Source organism: Glandiceps talaboti, chromosome 9 (genome assembly GCF_964340395.1).
Source record: "Glandiceps talaboti chromosome 9, keGlaTala1.1, whole genome shotgun sequence".
NCBI lineage: Eukaryota > Metazoa > Hemichordata > Enteropneusta > Spengelidae > Glandiceps > Glandiceps talaboti.
In genome coordinates this window covers 23,493,725-23,508,724 of record NC_135557.1, presented here as the reverse complement: position 1 = coordinate 23,508,724, position 15,000 = coordinate 23,493,725, and the positions used below count along the sequence as shown (strand labels likewise).

Genomic DNA, 15,000 nt, shown 5'->3' with positions numbered 1-15,000 from the left:
AGCGCCAATGTAGTTTTTGATGCAGCCGTATAGAGCTTGGGAAATAAATGATGATGTATCTTTCTGGGGGTTTGATTGGTAGGACAACATCACAATATCAACCATCTTTGTCATCTTTACAAATTAAGATACTCCTGCTTATTGCTATGGGTCTGCTATGCACATTTGTGTTCATATGTTATTGCTTGACGCATTATCCAACTACCTTTCTACGACCTAAATGAGCATTGTATTCCTACTCTGCAAACCAGGATCGGCATGTTCTTCATTATTCTTCATCTACACATCCCTAGAACACATCCAGCAAATGTCAGTCCAATCTGCCCAGTAACATTTGAGTTTAAGTTATTTTACCACCAAGTCTTTGTAGAAGACACATACTCCTCAAACACTTTATGGCAGTGTGACAGACAGACAGAAGAATTGTTTCGGATAAATTCTGAATCAACAGTAATATTAGGATCACATATTAAGATACTGACAAGAAGGCTTTATCAGTTAATGAATATATAGATACTCGAAAATGTGTATTTTTCGGCTCTTCTAATGTCAAAATGGGACATTTTCACACCAGATATCACTACCATTTAGAAGGACGTGATAAGAGCATCAGTGTGAAGCAGAGTTTTGTATGCCATTGATCTGCCTGACATTTTGACATGATTTTTAAAGAAATTGGCCATATTTAAAATACCACAAAAGTATGCCGATGACACCATATGCAAGAAATGGCTTAGTATTTTAAAAATGGCAATGAAAAATGGAAAGAAATGGGGTCGAGGATGAAGTCAATATACTGATGCACTTCATAACCTGGGCAAAAGCATTGCCTCTTTCATGAACTGGGTAAAGTTACCTACCCATTTCATGAATTTGGGAATTTCACAGATTGGGTGATATATATATATATATATATATATATATATATATATATATATATATATATATATATATATATATATATATATATATATATATATATATATATATATATATATATATATAACTCGGTGAGTATCAATCTGCTATAAGACAGTGCTCTATACCGCAGTGGCAGAGCGTAATAGTTTTGGTAGTACTGGAACTCTTTCTTGGGTGTAACTCGGAGTTTCACGCATATTGCGATCATCAGACACTCTGAGGCCTACTCTCTGGGTGTGCTGTATATATAGAGTGTAGACAATAGAAATACCATCACTATTGTCTGTGTCGGTGGGTAGGTGTTGTATGTGTGGAGGTGTTGGTTGTTATTGTGTGGGTTATTGGGTGCGGACAAGTAAGTGTTGGCGGGTTGTTCCATGTTGGGGTTTATATAATAAGTTATAGAATGAGTTTTATTTGTCCAACTTCAATAGAGCATCTATCACCTAAACTATTAAACCCGTTAAGCCCAACATGGAACAACCCGCCAACACTTACTTGTCCGCACCCAATAACCCACACAATAACAACCAACACCTCCACACATACAACACCTACCCACCGACACAGACAATAGTGATGGTATTTCTATTGTCTACACTCTATATATACAGCACACCCAGAGAGTAGGCCTCAGAGTGTCTGATGATCGCAATATGCGTGAAACTCCGAGTTACACCCAAGAAAGAGTTCCAGTACTACCAAAACTATATATATATATATATATATATATATATATATATATATATATATATATATATATATATATATACCTCGTGTGTCTGATGATCGCAATATGCGTGAAACTCCGAGTTACACCCAAGAAAGAGTTCCAGTACTACCAAAACTATATATATATATATATATATATATATATATATATATATATATATATATATATATATATATATATATATATATATATATATATATATATGTCTGTGTGGGGGGGGGGTGCTGTATGTTTACATCTCTAGTCTACCACTGACGCTATTTCTATATCATAATTCAATACCCACACGATATGTCATACTGATGAAAAGAAACTCACACTGTACAATGATTATTCTGTCATCTTTGCAATTGACTCTGTTTCCTCCAGGTGGTGGGAGTGTTTTATGGTCAAGTTCACAATTTAATCTTGTGCCGTTATCTTCTTTTGTAAAAACCTTTGTCCACAGATTGGTTGATTTATTCCCTCCTCTCTGTCCATCCCCATTGTCGTCATACCAAACCAATTCTCCCGGGGGTGCACCTTTAGGTATTGAACAGTTCATCATAACCTCTGTACCAACCTCAACGTAATGTGAGGGATACACATCACAGGATGGTCCACTATCTATGTATCACAAACATATTCCGAAATTAGCAATTAGAGTGCAAGCATCTTTATATGTTTTCAAATGGAAATTCATCTGTGTTGGTAAACCATAGTATTCAATTTGAACTTTACGTGTGCTGAATAGTGGGTCAATCTGTTGACAAAGACTGAAGTGTACAGTCGAAAATTTCAGGTAAATTTTCTAGTTGTGTTTGGAACAAAAGTTCAAATTGAATACTATCTTTATATGTTTTTCCCTAAAATTGTTTTGTTCGGCCTAATGGGGGCTTTGTCACTCCGAGTTGATAGATCAGTAATGTCTAAACTCTCAAGTCACAGGTGCATTCAGGCTGAATAAAGAAAGATATTGGATAATAACATAATTATGATACCAGCGCCAGTAATATCAAATAAAAATCGGAAAAGAAGTAATAGCAATTTTCATGACGTAGAACATCCAGAGTATACATTCCACATTATTTGGTTCAACTTGACTTCTTCATGGTATTATTATATGTTATTCCCCAATAGCTTTCTTCATCCAGTCAGGGAAAATATGAGAGAATAAAGGGGCTTTTGTCACTACGACTCTCAAGACGAGTTCACAAGTATGTTCCGACTAAATGAGCAAAAAAACTCCTTCCAAGTGTAAAGTTTCATATAAATTGACAAGACTCTAGGTAAAGATATTGTAACGATTCAGAAGTAGACCCTGCTCTTTCAAATTTAGATGTTAATTTATGTCAACTGTCACAAATACTTATATTGTGAATTCTTATACGACTTTCATTGGAGGAATAACGACAATAATCATTTATAACTTAATTATTTCCCCTTATTGCAATATTGTTAAGCACACTTTTTGAGGAATGATGACCACTTCACACGAATAGTTACAATGGAAAGAAGTACCATGATACTACCTGGTTGTAACATATTAGAAACAATGCACCTTGTACAGTACTATAATATTTCTTTAGAACTCACCTATTACCCATAATTTAGCCACGGCTCTCTTTGTTACCTCAGATATTGACCCACACGTATAATACCTCTCGTGGTCAATGGTAGTGTTAAGTATGAGCAGGTTGAATTCCAAAGAGTCTTCGCCAATAATTTCAAACCCTGCCCTTTCAGGGTTCTTCCCTATCGTCAGTACCTCGGCTTGATTATTTATCCATGCCACAGTATAGCCTGGTGTGGTGTGATAACTACAGTTTAACTGTGAACTGTAACCTACGATGCCTATGGTTTCCACTGGTACCTCGTTAAAGTTGTCCACTTGCCCACAAATGAAATCTACTGCAACTGTGAATATAATTATATTTCAAATTCATGACTATCCTTGTTCTTCGTCGATTAATGTCATGCATATAGTGTGAAGAGTGAAATGATACCACCATCAGACTTTTAGAATATATATATATATATATATATATATATATATATATATATATATATATATATATATATATATATATATATATATATATATATATATATATATATATATGGGACATCATTCTAAATTGCAAGCTCCACAACACATCACAAATATTACTTTGTCCGTCTTTACATATGGCGATTGTCTATTACACTGACCAAAGTCAGACGATAATGATGTAATGAAGTATTTTGGGGAATGCTATGATGATCATTCTTCATTGCCTTAATTTGACTGATAATGAATTCTCTCATTAAGGGCAATACAGGAAACTGTTCGATTTTTGTTTCTATACACATCCGAGCTATCATGCACGATAGACGCCTAAGTTGATAATCTCACTAAATTACCAACTGACTTACTGACTGACCGACTGACTAAGATTGAAATAATTTAAATCACACCTTTGCGTTCTTAAGAAATAAGTACCAATTAATTTGAAGCCTCTCACACAGTATAAATGATGAATTATAAAATAATTAATTATGTAACTGAATCTGTACAGATAAGCGTTACAGCAACATGCTTAACACGACACGCATTATACGATAAGACTTACTTGTAAGCAGCAGTCCGAAATATCGAATAATCAATTGATTTTTCCTCATACTCCTACAATCATAGCATACGGCACAAATACTGTTCTATCCCGATTGAGCTATTTGTAGTCGTTTTCGCAGCACACGGTTGTTTCCAATCAACACCACGAAAGCTAGTATCATTAGTAGTTTGACCTGTACAAAACCTCCAAACAGTTCTATGTATGAACCTGCTTGGCCTTTCACATCATGGACAGTTGTGCATGACATTGGTGGCGCTGTCACGGAGATGTCGTGAGCAAGAAGTTAGAGCAGATGTCTAAATTACCAAACAATTGCAACAGGAAACGGTATGACGGTCAATGGATTTTGAAACGACTTTTGTTTCAGTGAATTTGTACCATCAAATTGTGAATATAGTTACCATCTGGCATCGGTGAGGAAGACGACACTTCCATGCATATGATATATTTATTAATAGTGCAAATGAAGCTGAAACTGTTGCCGATTATTACGTTTGCATGTAAGTATTAATACAAACTGCCGTCCATATACAAATTTCAATTTGACGTGTCGACCATAGCATATACATCCAGAACTAGTATGTATGTATGTATGTATGTATGTATGTATGTATGTATGTATGTATGTATGCATGCATGCATGCATGCATGTATGTATGTATGTATGTATGCATGTATGTATGGATGTATGTGTGTATGTGTGTATGTATGTATGTATGTATGTATGTATGTATGCATGTGTGTATGTATGTATGTATGTATGCATGTATGTATGTGTGTATGTATGTATGTATGTATAATGAGGTTATTACCTGATATCACTGCTTTGTTCATCATATTGCCGTGGGTGCTGCGGTGCTGGGACCAAGCGGTTTGCCCATCAGATAATGATGTGCTGCATGGAGGTTAGAGTAGTCTCCCTTCTACACTCCAAATTGTAAAGTTATACATACACTGGTTTCAGAGGTGAAGGAGGTGATTAGGAGGAAAATCCAAGATGGCCGCCAATGGATTTATTAAACCTATGATTGCCATGACACTATGCGTTGATTTTTTTCTTGTTTACAAACATTAAATTAGTCAAGTAGTAGGTTATATTTGCCAAAGTGCAAGTTAATCAGTGGAGTGCTTAGGAGAAGTTGTCATTTTTTCAATGTTTGTAGAGTCCAATATGGCCGCCGTAGTGGGCAATCGATTACAACAATTTTCTTGAATTTGAAAGACATCACTTACGTTAGATTATGCTATGCACAAAAGATCACACCAAATGGACCGCTTGTTCTGGAGAAGAAGATTTTTAAAGGAAAATGATGCTTTCGAAAATCCAATATGGCCACCAAGGCATGTGACCGCATGCGATTTTATTGACAAAATTAAAAGTAAAAGGGCAAGGGACATTCATACTACGTACCAAATTTTCGAGCTAACTGGAACCTAGGTTTCGAGAAAAAAAAATCGTTTTAAGATTTCCACGAAATCCAATATGTGACCAACCCCAAATTCCTCAGTGGCTCGTTGTATGAGTACTTATGGTCCCTGATGCCTACCACGTTTGAAGGGTTTACAGGCAACCGTTTTCTACTTCAAGCTAAAAAAAAAAGAAAAAACAGGCAGAAGAAGAAAGAAGAAGAATGAAAAACCCTATAAACACAAATAGGGGCCCAAGGCCATACGCTTGGGCTCCTAAATAAAAAACGAAAAGAGCATGGCTGTGACAGCGCGGACACCAGGGCGTCATGCATCGTACGATTCTACTGTCAGGTAATGTTCACGCGAACGTTCTGTTGACCCCGTCAACCTCAGGGTTTCGGGTGAGCATCAATTTCTACCAGATTTTGGAGTAGAATGTTATTATTATCACAAGTATGTACCAAGAACAAGGGTAGTCATGTATTTAAAATATAATTATATTCACAGTGGCAGTAAATTTCATTTGTGGGCAAGTGGACAACTTTAACGAGGTACCAGTGGAAACCATAGGCATCGTAGGTTACAGTTCACAGTTAAACTGTAGTTATCACACCACACCTGGCTATACTGTGGCATGGATAAATGATAAAGCGTGTGTACTAACGATAGGGAAGAACTCTGAAAGGGCAGGGTTTGAAATTATTGGCGAAGACTCTTTGGAATTCAACCTGCTGATACCTAACACTACCATTGACCACGAGAGCTATTATACATGTGGGTCAATATCTGATGTAACAAAGAGAGCCGTGGCTAAATTATGGGTAATAGGTGAGTTTTAATATTACTTGAAAATCAAAAGAGCATCCCCCTTACTTATGTTATTTTTTTATTTGAACTTTATTTACAGAGGATTAAAACCATACATATAACCTTGTTTAATTAGGTAACGCTAGTCTTCCCCAGGGCCTCTAAAAGACGGCAAAAAACGGGATGCGTAAAACACAAAAATTCAAATGTGATACAAATACGATAATACAGTATCAATAAAACTGACAGAAACACTCATTTAAAGTAATTATTATATTTCATTAAAATTAGTCACAAGAACTCCGAACTTTTTGAGCAAGGTTATTAAAAGTGATTGCACCAGCATGTCTTCATGCTCTACACGTTGTCATTAATTTGGTTGTAAAGACACATTACTATTTTTGACTTTGGTAAAAATTGTTAATTACAGTTCAAGTTACTCTTGCTAGGGCGCCCTCTATCAACGCAAGTTTACAGCATTTGCCTCCATTTTTGAGTGATATTGTTGTGGTGTTAATTTTCTCCCACCCTCCCTCCCGAGGTTGTTCGGGGAGTGTTGGTGTCCGTTGGCATTAATGTAATAAACCACTCCCCTTTTTCACCCAATGTTGGCTGTGTTATTGTGTAATTTAGAACATTGTTTTGGCTGCCGAATGTGTGCTTGAATGAAAGCTTTGTAAAACATATACGGGTTTCAGTCGGCAAGTAACAACGTATTCTACGCAGTAAGGCAATACCTGTATTTGTTTTTTCTTGATACCTCTGTATGTGGTTTATCCGTGGACGTAAGATGCTGGAAAATAGTGACGCACAAAAGTCTGTCAGATTAGATTGATTTGCGTAGGCTATTGTATCTCACATCAAGTGTATCTTAGGATGTCTGGCAAGTGCCTGGTACCTATAGCATAGTCTTACTTTTAGTTTTATCTGCATTAATCACCATTTTATTGTCTCTACACCAGGTGCTCACATTTTCTATAGCAGTGTTTAGCTTTTGTTCAATTTTACAGAGTTTAGCACCCCTTTCACTAATACTGGTATCCTGAGCAAACATATCTACATTTTGTCAAGTCACGCGAAAAGGTACCTAATGGTCAAAATTTTCGATTTTGTGTTTTTATCAAAATATCAAAGGATGTGATTTCAGCTTTCAGACGATACTTGGGTTGACCAGTTTTGGAGCCCATAAGTTGGACATTTGACTGGTTTTGATATGTAAATACAAAAGTCACAAATGTTGGATGTGAAATTATCAAGGTTTTGAATAAAATTGGCCATTGCATGTTGATATATGGCTTTACACAGACAGACCTGGGACACATTGAAATATCACCCCCCCCCCCCCAGGCACAGAACCAGAAAAAATAATAATTTTCAATTTATTTCAATGAATGACCTGCAATTGTACATGCTCAGTCATTTATGATTTACCAATTGAACCTTGCCCTTGTATTTTAGCAAAATATATGGTAAATGTGTGAGAAAAATGGTAACATTTACATACTTCATAACCTACATGTAGAGGCTCTGGCACAGGTAAAAGAAAGGAGACAGAGCTGTGGGAGTGTTGTTTCAGTGTTTTTGTTAAGGCAGTAAGTAGGCAAAATCTACCCGAGTTCCCCTCACATTTTACCAGGGTCCCCCCCCCCCACAATCCGTGTTTATGGGAAACTGTACCAGTTTTACCAGATTTGCTACTTCCTATTACTGGGGTTCCAAACCCTTAGCAAAAACACTGTTTCCATTAGAAAGCGTACAGGACAAATTTTGGTTTCCTCAAGAATGCTGAAATGGGGATTTAATGGCTGATGCAGCGAGGCATTGTCTCTGAAGTTGGATATTCTGGAGCAATCTATTTCGATGAAATAAAATACAGCAAATCAAGCTAATGTCAATTTATGATACAATTATGAAGATCATGTTGCTTTTGACACTCGCACTAGTACTTCAGACTTTCTAGGTGCAAGAAAACCTAGATTTATTCTGATATTTTTACACCCCATGTGATTTGTTTTTATCTTTTATTATTATTATTATTATATATATATATATATACCTCCACAAGGTTCTATTATGCATTCTTGCGATGATTATTTTGATTCGCTACAGTCTGAAATTTTACGTTATTCTTCTTGTGGGGATGTAATTTTGCTTGGTGATTTTAATGCTCGTACTGGCAATCTACAAGATTATATTCGTGATGATGATGTTGATTTTTGTAATTCTCAAATTGATTTCATTCCCGATGATATTTATGAAAGAATTTCCATGGATAGTGGTAAATTTTGTAGTAATAATTTTGGTCGTGAGTTGATTGATCTTTGTATTCAAAATAATTTACTAATTTTAAATGGTAGGACTATTGGTGATCTGAATGGTAAACCCACATGTTATAAATATAGTGGCTATAGCATTGTTGACTATGGAATTATTTCAAAAAATTTGATTGATCTTGTCCAATATTTTAAAGTTTTTGGTTTGTCTCACCTTTCTGATCATTGTCCTGTGGGTCTTTCACTTCATTCAGTGTCACATTTGTTTAATTCTAACGATAAGTTGTGTGGTGTACTTCCTTTTCCTAGTAAATACATTTGGGATGATACTTCTAAACAACAGTTTATTGATAGTTTACAACGTTCATCAATAAAAAATGATTTGGATAAACTTCACTTAGCATGTAGTAATAATGCTACAAGTGATGATATTGTTTCTTTATTTGAAAATATTTTGCATAAAGTTTCAGATAGTTCTTTGAGAAAAATTACTCCTAGAATTAAGTCAAAGAAAACTAAAAAGAAAAAACAATCGTGGTTTGATAAATCATGCTTCTCATTGCGTAAGGATTTAAATCAATGTTTGAAGTTATTAAGTCTTTTTCCAAACGACCCTTTTATAAGAGGTAGATGTTTTGTTCTGAGAAAAAGTTTCAAAAAATTAATCAAACAGAAAAAGTCTCAGTTTAAAAAATCTAAACTTTCAAAATTAAATAATGCATTCTCTAATGACCGTAACTCGTTTTGGAAACTGTTGAAAGATTTATCATCACAAGATAACTGTAATGTTGATTCTTCTGTAACTGCGGATGAGTGGTTTGAACATTTCAAAAAATTGAGTATGAATACTTCATCATCTACAGACGTTTCCTCTAAGAATATAGAGAGTGAGTTGTTTTCTATGGAATCGGATGATGGTAGGATAGACAAAACTCTCAATGTCTCGTTTCGTGAATTAGAAATATTAAAAGCATTGCGAAGGTTGAAATTTAGTAAATCTCCAGGTTTTGATGGTATTTTGAATGAAATGTGGTAGTCACATCTTACTCAAACCACTTTGTGAGTTATTTAATGTCATTCTTTACTCTGGTGAGTTTCCATCTACCTGGAAAAATGCCATGTTGGTTCCAATATATAAATCTGGTTCGAAATGTGATCCTTCTAACTATAGAGGTATTTCTGTTAATAGTTGTTTGGCTAAACTTTTTACTTCTGTGTTGAATAACAGACTTGTTCATTTTCTAGAAGAAAATAACATTTACACTCCATTTCAGTCAGGTTTAGAGCTAAAAGAAGAACATCTGATAATATTTTTGTACTTAAGTCAGCAGTTGAAAAATGTGTTTATTCTACAGTTGAAGGTAATGATAGCAAACATATTTACACTTGTTTTGTAGATTTTCGAAAGGCTTTTGATAGTGTTTGGCGCACAGGTTTATTTTGGAAATTAAGAAAATATGGTGTAAATGGTAAACTTTACCACCTTGTCAAATCTATGTATGATAATGTACAATACTGTGTTAAAACGGGTGTTGGTATTACCAAGAATTTTCAATCGTTTGTTGGTGTTAAACAAGGATGTAACTTAAGTCCTACTTTATTCAATATTTTTTTAATGATCTTCCATCAATTTTTTATTTGAATGATAGCCCTGTGAAACTTACAACTTTGTCTCTGAATTGTCTTTTAATATGCTGATGATCTGTTATTATTCTCTAAAATTAAGCTGGGTTGCAAAGCAAAGCTGCTGAGATAAATTACACTGTTTTTGTACAAAGTGGAAGTTAACAATCGATATTAAGAAAACTAAAGTCATTGTATTTAATAAAGGAAATCAATTAATTAAGGGAGTGAACTTTTATTTTGATGGCATTACACTTGACATTGTAAAAGAATACTGTTATCTTGGTATCATCATTTCTGCTAATAGTAAATTTAAACAAAACTTCAATAATTTAAAACTTAAATCGATGAGAGCTCTGTTTAGTTTACGTAGAACTATTTCTCCAAATGGGAGTATTTCTATTGACGTTGCGCTAGATCTTTTTGATCGTTTAATTGTTCCTATTATGACTTATGGTTGTGAAGTTTGGGGTTATGAAATTGATGGAGATGGTTTACTGAGAGCAGCCTATATGTCTTCTATGCGTTACTCAAAATGGGGCATTTATATAAGAAATTTACTTGATAAATATAGTGAGAACAGCATTTGGTCAAATCTTAGCAAATTCAATTATACAATCAAAAAAGTTCATGATAATTCATGTAAAGAATTTTGTAAATCTTGGTTCAGGGAATTACATAATGACATTAGAAGAAATAGTACTGATAAAAACAAATTGAGAACATATAGATTGTTTAAAACACATTTTGTTTTTGAGAAATACCTTGTTCATATTAAAAATCCTGTTCATAGAACACTAGTGACTAAATTTAGAATTTCAGATTATAACATTCAAATGGAATTAGGGAAGGCTTTGTACTCCTAAGATTCCTGCAGATGAAAGATTCTGTAAATTTTGTCAAAATATGATAGAAGATGAATTTCATCATTTAATTATTTGTTCTCATTACATAAACGAGAGAAAGAAACTTTTTTCTCCTTTTTCATTAAGTAATTACAATTTTCATTTCTTAGATAACAAAAGTAAATTTTTACATATTTTGTCTGCAGATGATAAACTTTCTCTTGGAAACTTTCTTGTTAATGTAAAAAATATAGCAGTTGGCTAAATGATTGTATTTTATTTACTTATTTTTGTATGCTTTACCATGTTCGCTAAAGCATGATGTTACGCAATAAAGATTGATTGATTGATTATTATTATTATTATTATTATTATTGTTTTTTTTTTTGTTTTTTTTTTTGGGGGGGGGTTCAAAAACATTTGTGTAAAGTTAACACTTCAAGATTGACTGAATATAGCATTTTATAAAATAGAAATAAACAGTACTAACTAGTCTACAGCTGTGTATTTTATGACAAAGAAAAGAAGCACTGAAAATAAACCTCATGTATGGAATGTACTGTTGCACACCAAAAATGCAACAATTAATACTTTTGACACATACTAACAATTGCAAGTATTCACAAAGTGTTTTTATGTGACTGGAAACTTGCAAAAAGGCGCGAAAATGAGAATGGCCTAAGGCAAAAAAAAGAAGAAGTGGTTCTGGTCAGCGCGCGCGTCACTTCAACACCAGCGCTTCACTTCTTTTTTTTCCGATCTGGCGGCAAGCTCGCATTTTGAGCTTGTTCAAAAATTGAAAATGGCCACTGGTGGCGGGCTTCATACCCCTTTCTCATAACATTCTACCCACAGTTCATCACTCATCAAGTGGAATGCGCACACATCGCGCATGGGTGTTAGGGAATGTTTAATATTGCAGGGTACAAGTATCACCCAAAATGGCTTAATTCATCACGTACCTATTGACATGCTATCTCAGTTCAGATTACTTTCGGATCAAGGATCAACGTCAACGTCATTACTAAGGCTGTTCCATGACTTGAGCATGGGCTTTCTGAATACTGGAGATAGATTTGTACTGGAGCCAGTGTATGCTGACTTTCGTTCCAGTGGAAAGTAGCGTGAGTACTTCAATCATATCACCGGCCAGTTTCAGACTATACTACCGTGGCCGATGACGACAAATCGGTCTTCTAATTCAAGTGTCGGTCTTCTAGTTAAAAAAAACGGTCTTCTAATTCAAGTGTCGGTTTTGTAGTTCAAGTGTCGGTCTTCTAATTCAAAAATCGGTTTTCCAATTCAAGTGTCGGTCTTCTAATTCAAAAACCGGTCTTCTAGTTCAAATGTTGGTCTTCTAGTTCAAGTGTCGGTCTTCTAACTCATGCATTTCATTCAACATTTTTTTTGGCCTAAGATTATGTGTGAAGTTAAACCGGTAAATTATATCAGCCGATACATTTTCTAGAGTGCAATGTTACTTGCTTCACGGAACTTGTAATTAATTATATATTATAGTGTGCAGAGAAGGTGACATGATTGAGCGCGTCCGCGCCCTTAGCAACCTATTGCAACAATGTATTATTCGACACTCTCGCTACAGAAGTGAGCCACCAACGTTCATTTTGACACGATATATTTCTCGAACTCACACGTCACATGCATTGCACATAAATTTACCTCTACAAAAGGAAAAGACTGTTTTTTTGTTTCGTTTTTAAATTCTATTTTCATTTTGTTATTTTATTTTTTCACAATCTTAGATTTATTGTGCCATGATGCCCATGCACTGGCGAGCACTGCATTGTGAGTTTGAGCGCGCCGTAGTCATTTGCATAACAATGCCATCAGGTACCTTTTCGAGTAACATGACTCATTTGTACTTACACTTATTAGTGGCATGTCGTTCATGAATACAATGAATAAGAGTAGGCCTAGTGTACTGCCTTGGGGAACTCCATGACTTACATCATTTACATTAGAGGAGATCCCCTTATAAGACACAAATTGTTTTCTGTTTTTCAGGTAAGTAGTAAACCAATTATTGTTATTAATAATTGTTATTACACTTGTACATTCTTAACTTGCGTATTAGTAAGTCTAGGTCGATCATATCAAATGCCTTCCTCAGGTCAAGGAAAACAGTACTATGCACAGGGCACTCAGGCTTAGTTAGTAATGTTTACGAAAACAAACAAACAAACAAACAAACAAACAAATAGACAAACAAACAAACAAACAAACAAACAAACAAACGGAATAAATAAATGAATAAATAAATAAATACTAACAAGGATCAACAACAATAATTGCTAAATGTTTTCCTGTATGCGAAATGGCCACGATTGGATGTGACTGATCCCTACCAAATGCGAGTAGTATATTTTCAAGTTATGAAATTATTGCCAATTTGACTTCTGATCAGTACAAATCTGTCTTTCTGGAACAAACATGCTTAGAATTCACATATTTGCAAATGACGTCATAGTCAATAGGAAGACATCAATTCCGAAGTTGTCTAAACCTTCACCTTCTCGCATTGCAAAATCTCGTTAGATGTTCAAAACTCTCAAGCACTCATTTTGAATGGACCAATCACATACTTCGATTTGATCACTACAGCTGCGGCTGTTTGTCGTACAAGGTTAGGAATACCGTCACTAATCAAATCACAGGAACCCGAAAGTACACACAATTACTAAACATGACACACTAAAGATGTATTGAGCTACTCAACTACAAGAAAAAAATGCATTAAAAATCGGGTTATGTGATTGGTCCATTCAAACTGAGAGCCCAGGAGTTGTGAACGTCTAAAAATTCGGACATTATACCTGTCACCTGAATCAGTTTATGTTTGACATTTTTGTTGAACCAGGGTTTGTCGGTTGGATACTTGGTAACCCATTTAAGTGGAATTCACATATCCTCGCAAAAATTAATGTAGTCGATGACAGACTATAATAATTATGTACTCATCAATATTGTTTGCAGATTCTTGAATACACCCCATTCGGTAGCATCAAAACTTTCGATAGTGGCCCTGACCACTGACGATTCGATCCTTTAACTGGCTTACCACATAAGTTGCTGCTTGTAGGATTGAACCAGGTAAATCATGCAATGATCCGAATTGCCGAGAGGTGCGCGTGGGATAGACTTATAAATAAGCATTCTGTACAATGGTCTTGTGTTTTCTCTCCTCTAGTTGCACATTTTACATGTTGGATGTACTTTGGGAGATCACTTCTAAGACTAGTTTTATTGAAATCAACAGTTAGTATGATTGATGCAGATTTTGGATTTTGAAACATACACCACCACCTTTCACTTTGTTTGAATGCTCGAAAGATCGGTCGGATCGGAATGTTGTGAACCCAGGTGGTTGTACAGCTGAGTCAGCAATTGTAGAATCGAGCCATGTTTCTGTAAAACAGAAAATATTACAGTTTTTAAAGCATCTTCTTGTCTGTATGAAACAACTAAGTGCATCGATTTTGTTGCATATAGAGCAAACATTGGCGAACTATGAGGATACTTTGTAGTGGGGGACGTTGGTTTCGACGATGTAATTTCATATAAGCTTACCTACTGCTTGAGCCGTCTAGTTTGAAAAAAAATAGACGTTATTAAGAGAAAGGTCATGACATATCTTATGGATTACCATTCATCCTTGAACAATTTCTAAATTTTTTGGGGGAAAATGATGATGATGATGATGATGATGATGTTGATGATGATGATGATGATGATGATGATGATGATGATACATAACAATAATTAGGTCAAAGGTC

The 15,000-nt window shown here is 35.0% G+C and overlaps 2 protein-coding genes across 2 annotated transcripts in view; one reads left to right on the top strand and one right to left on the bottom strand.

Annotated features, from left to right (window-relative positions):
• The window catches only part of LOC144440001 (hemicentin-1-like), a 17,349-nt gene extending 15,151 nt beyond the window's left edge, over positions 1-2,198 (bottom strand). Inside the window, exon 1 of the mRNA XM_078129230.1 lies at positions 1,973-2,198. Within this exon, the coding sequence (XP_077985356.1) occupies positions 1,973-2,198 (226 nt within the window). The remainder of the gene's footprint in view (positions 1-1,972) is intronic.
• Positions 2,199-5,984: 3,786 nt separating this feature from the next.
• The window catches only part of LOC144440000 (cell adhesion molecule 4-like), an 11,192-nt gene continuing 2,176 nt past the window's right edge, over positions 5,985-15,000 (top strand). Inside the window, exons 1-2 of the mRNA XM_078129229.1 lie at positions 5,985-6,009; positions 6,166-6,486. Coding sequence (XP_077985355.1) covers positions 5,985-6,009; positions 6,166-6,486 — 346 coding nt within the window. The remainder of the gene's footprint in view (positions 6,010-6,165; positions 6,487-15,000) is intronic.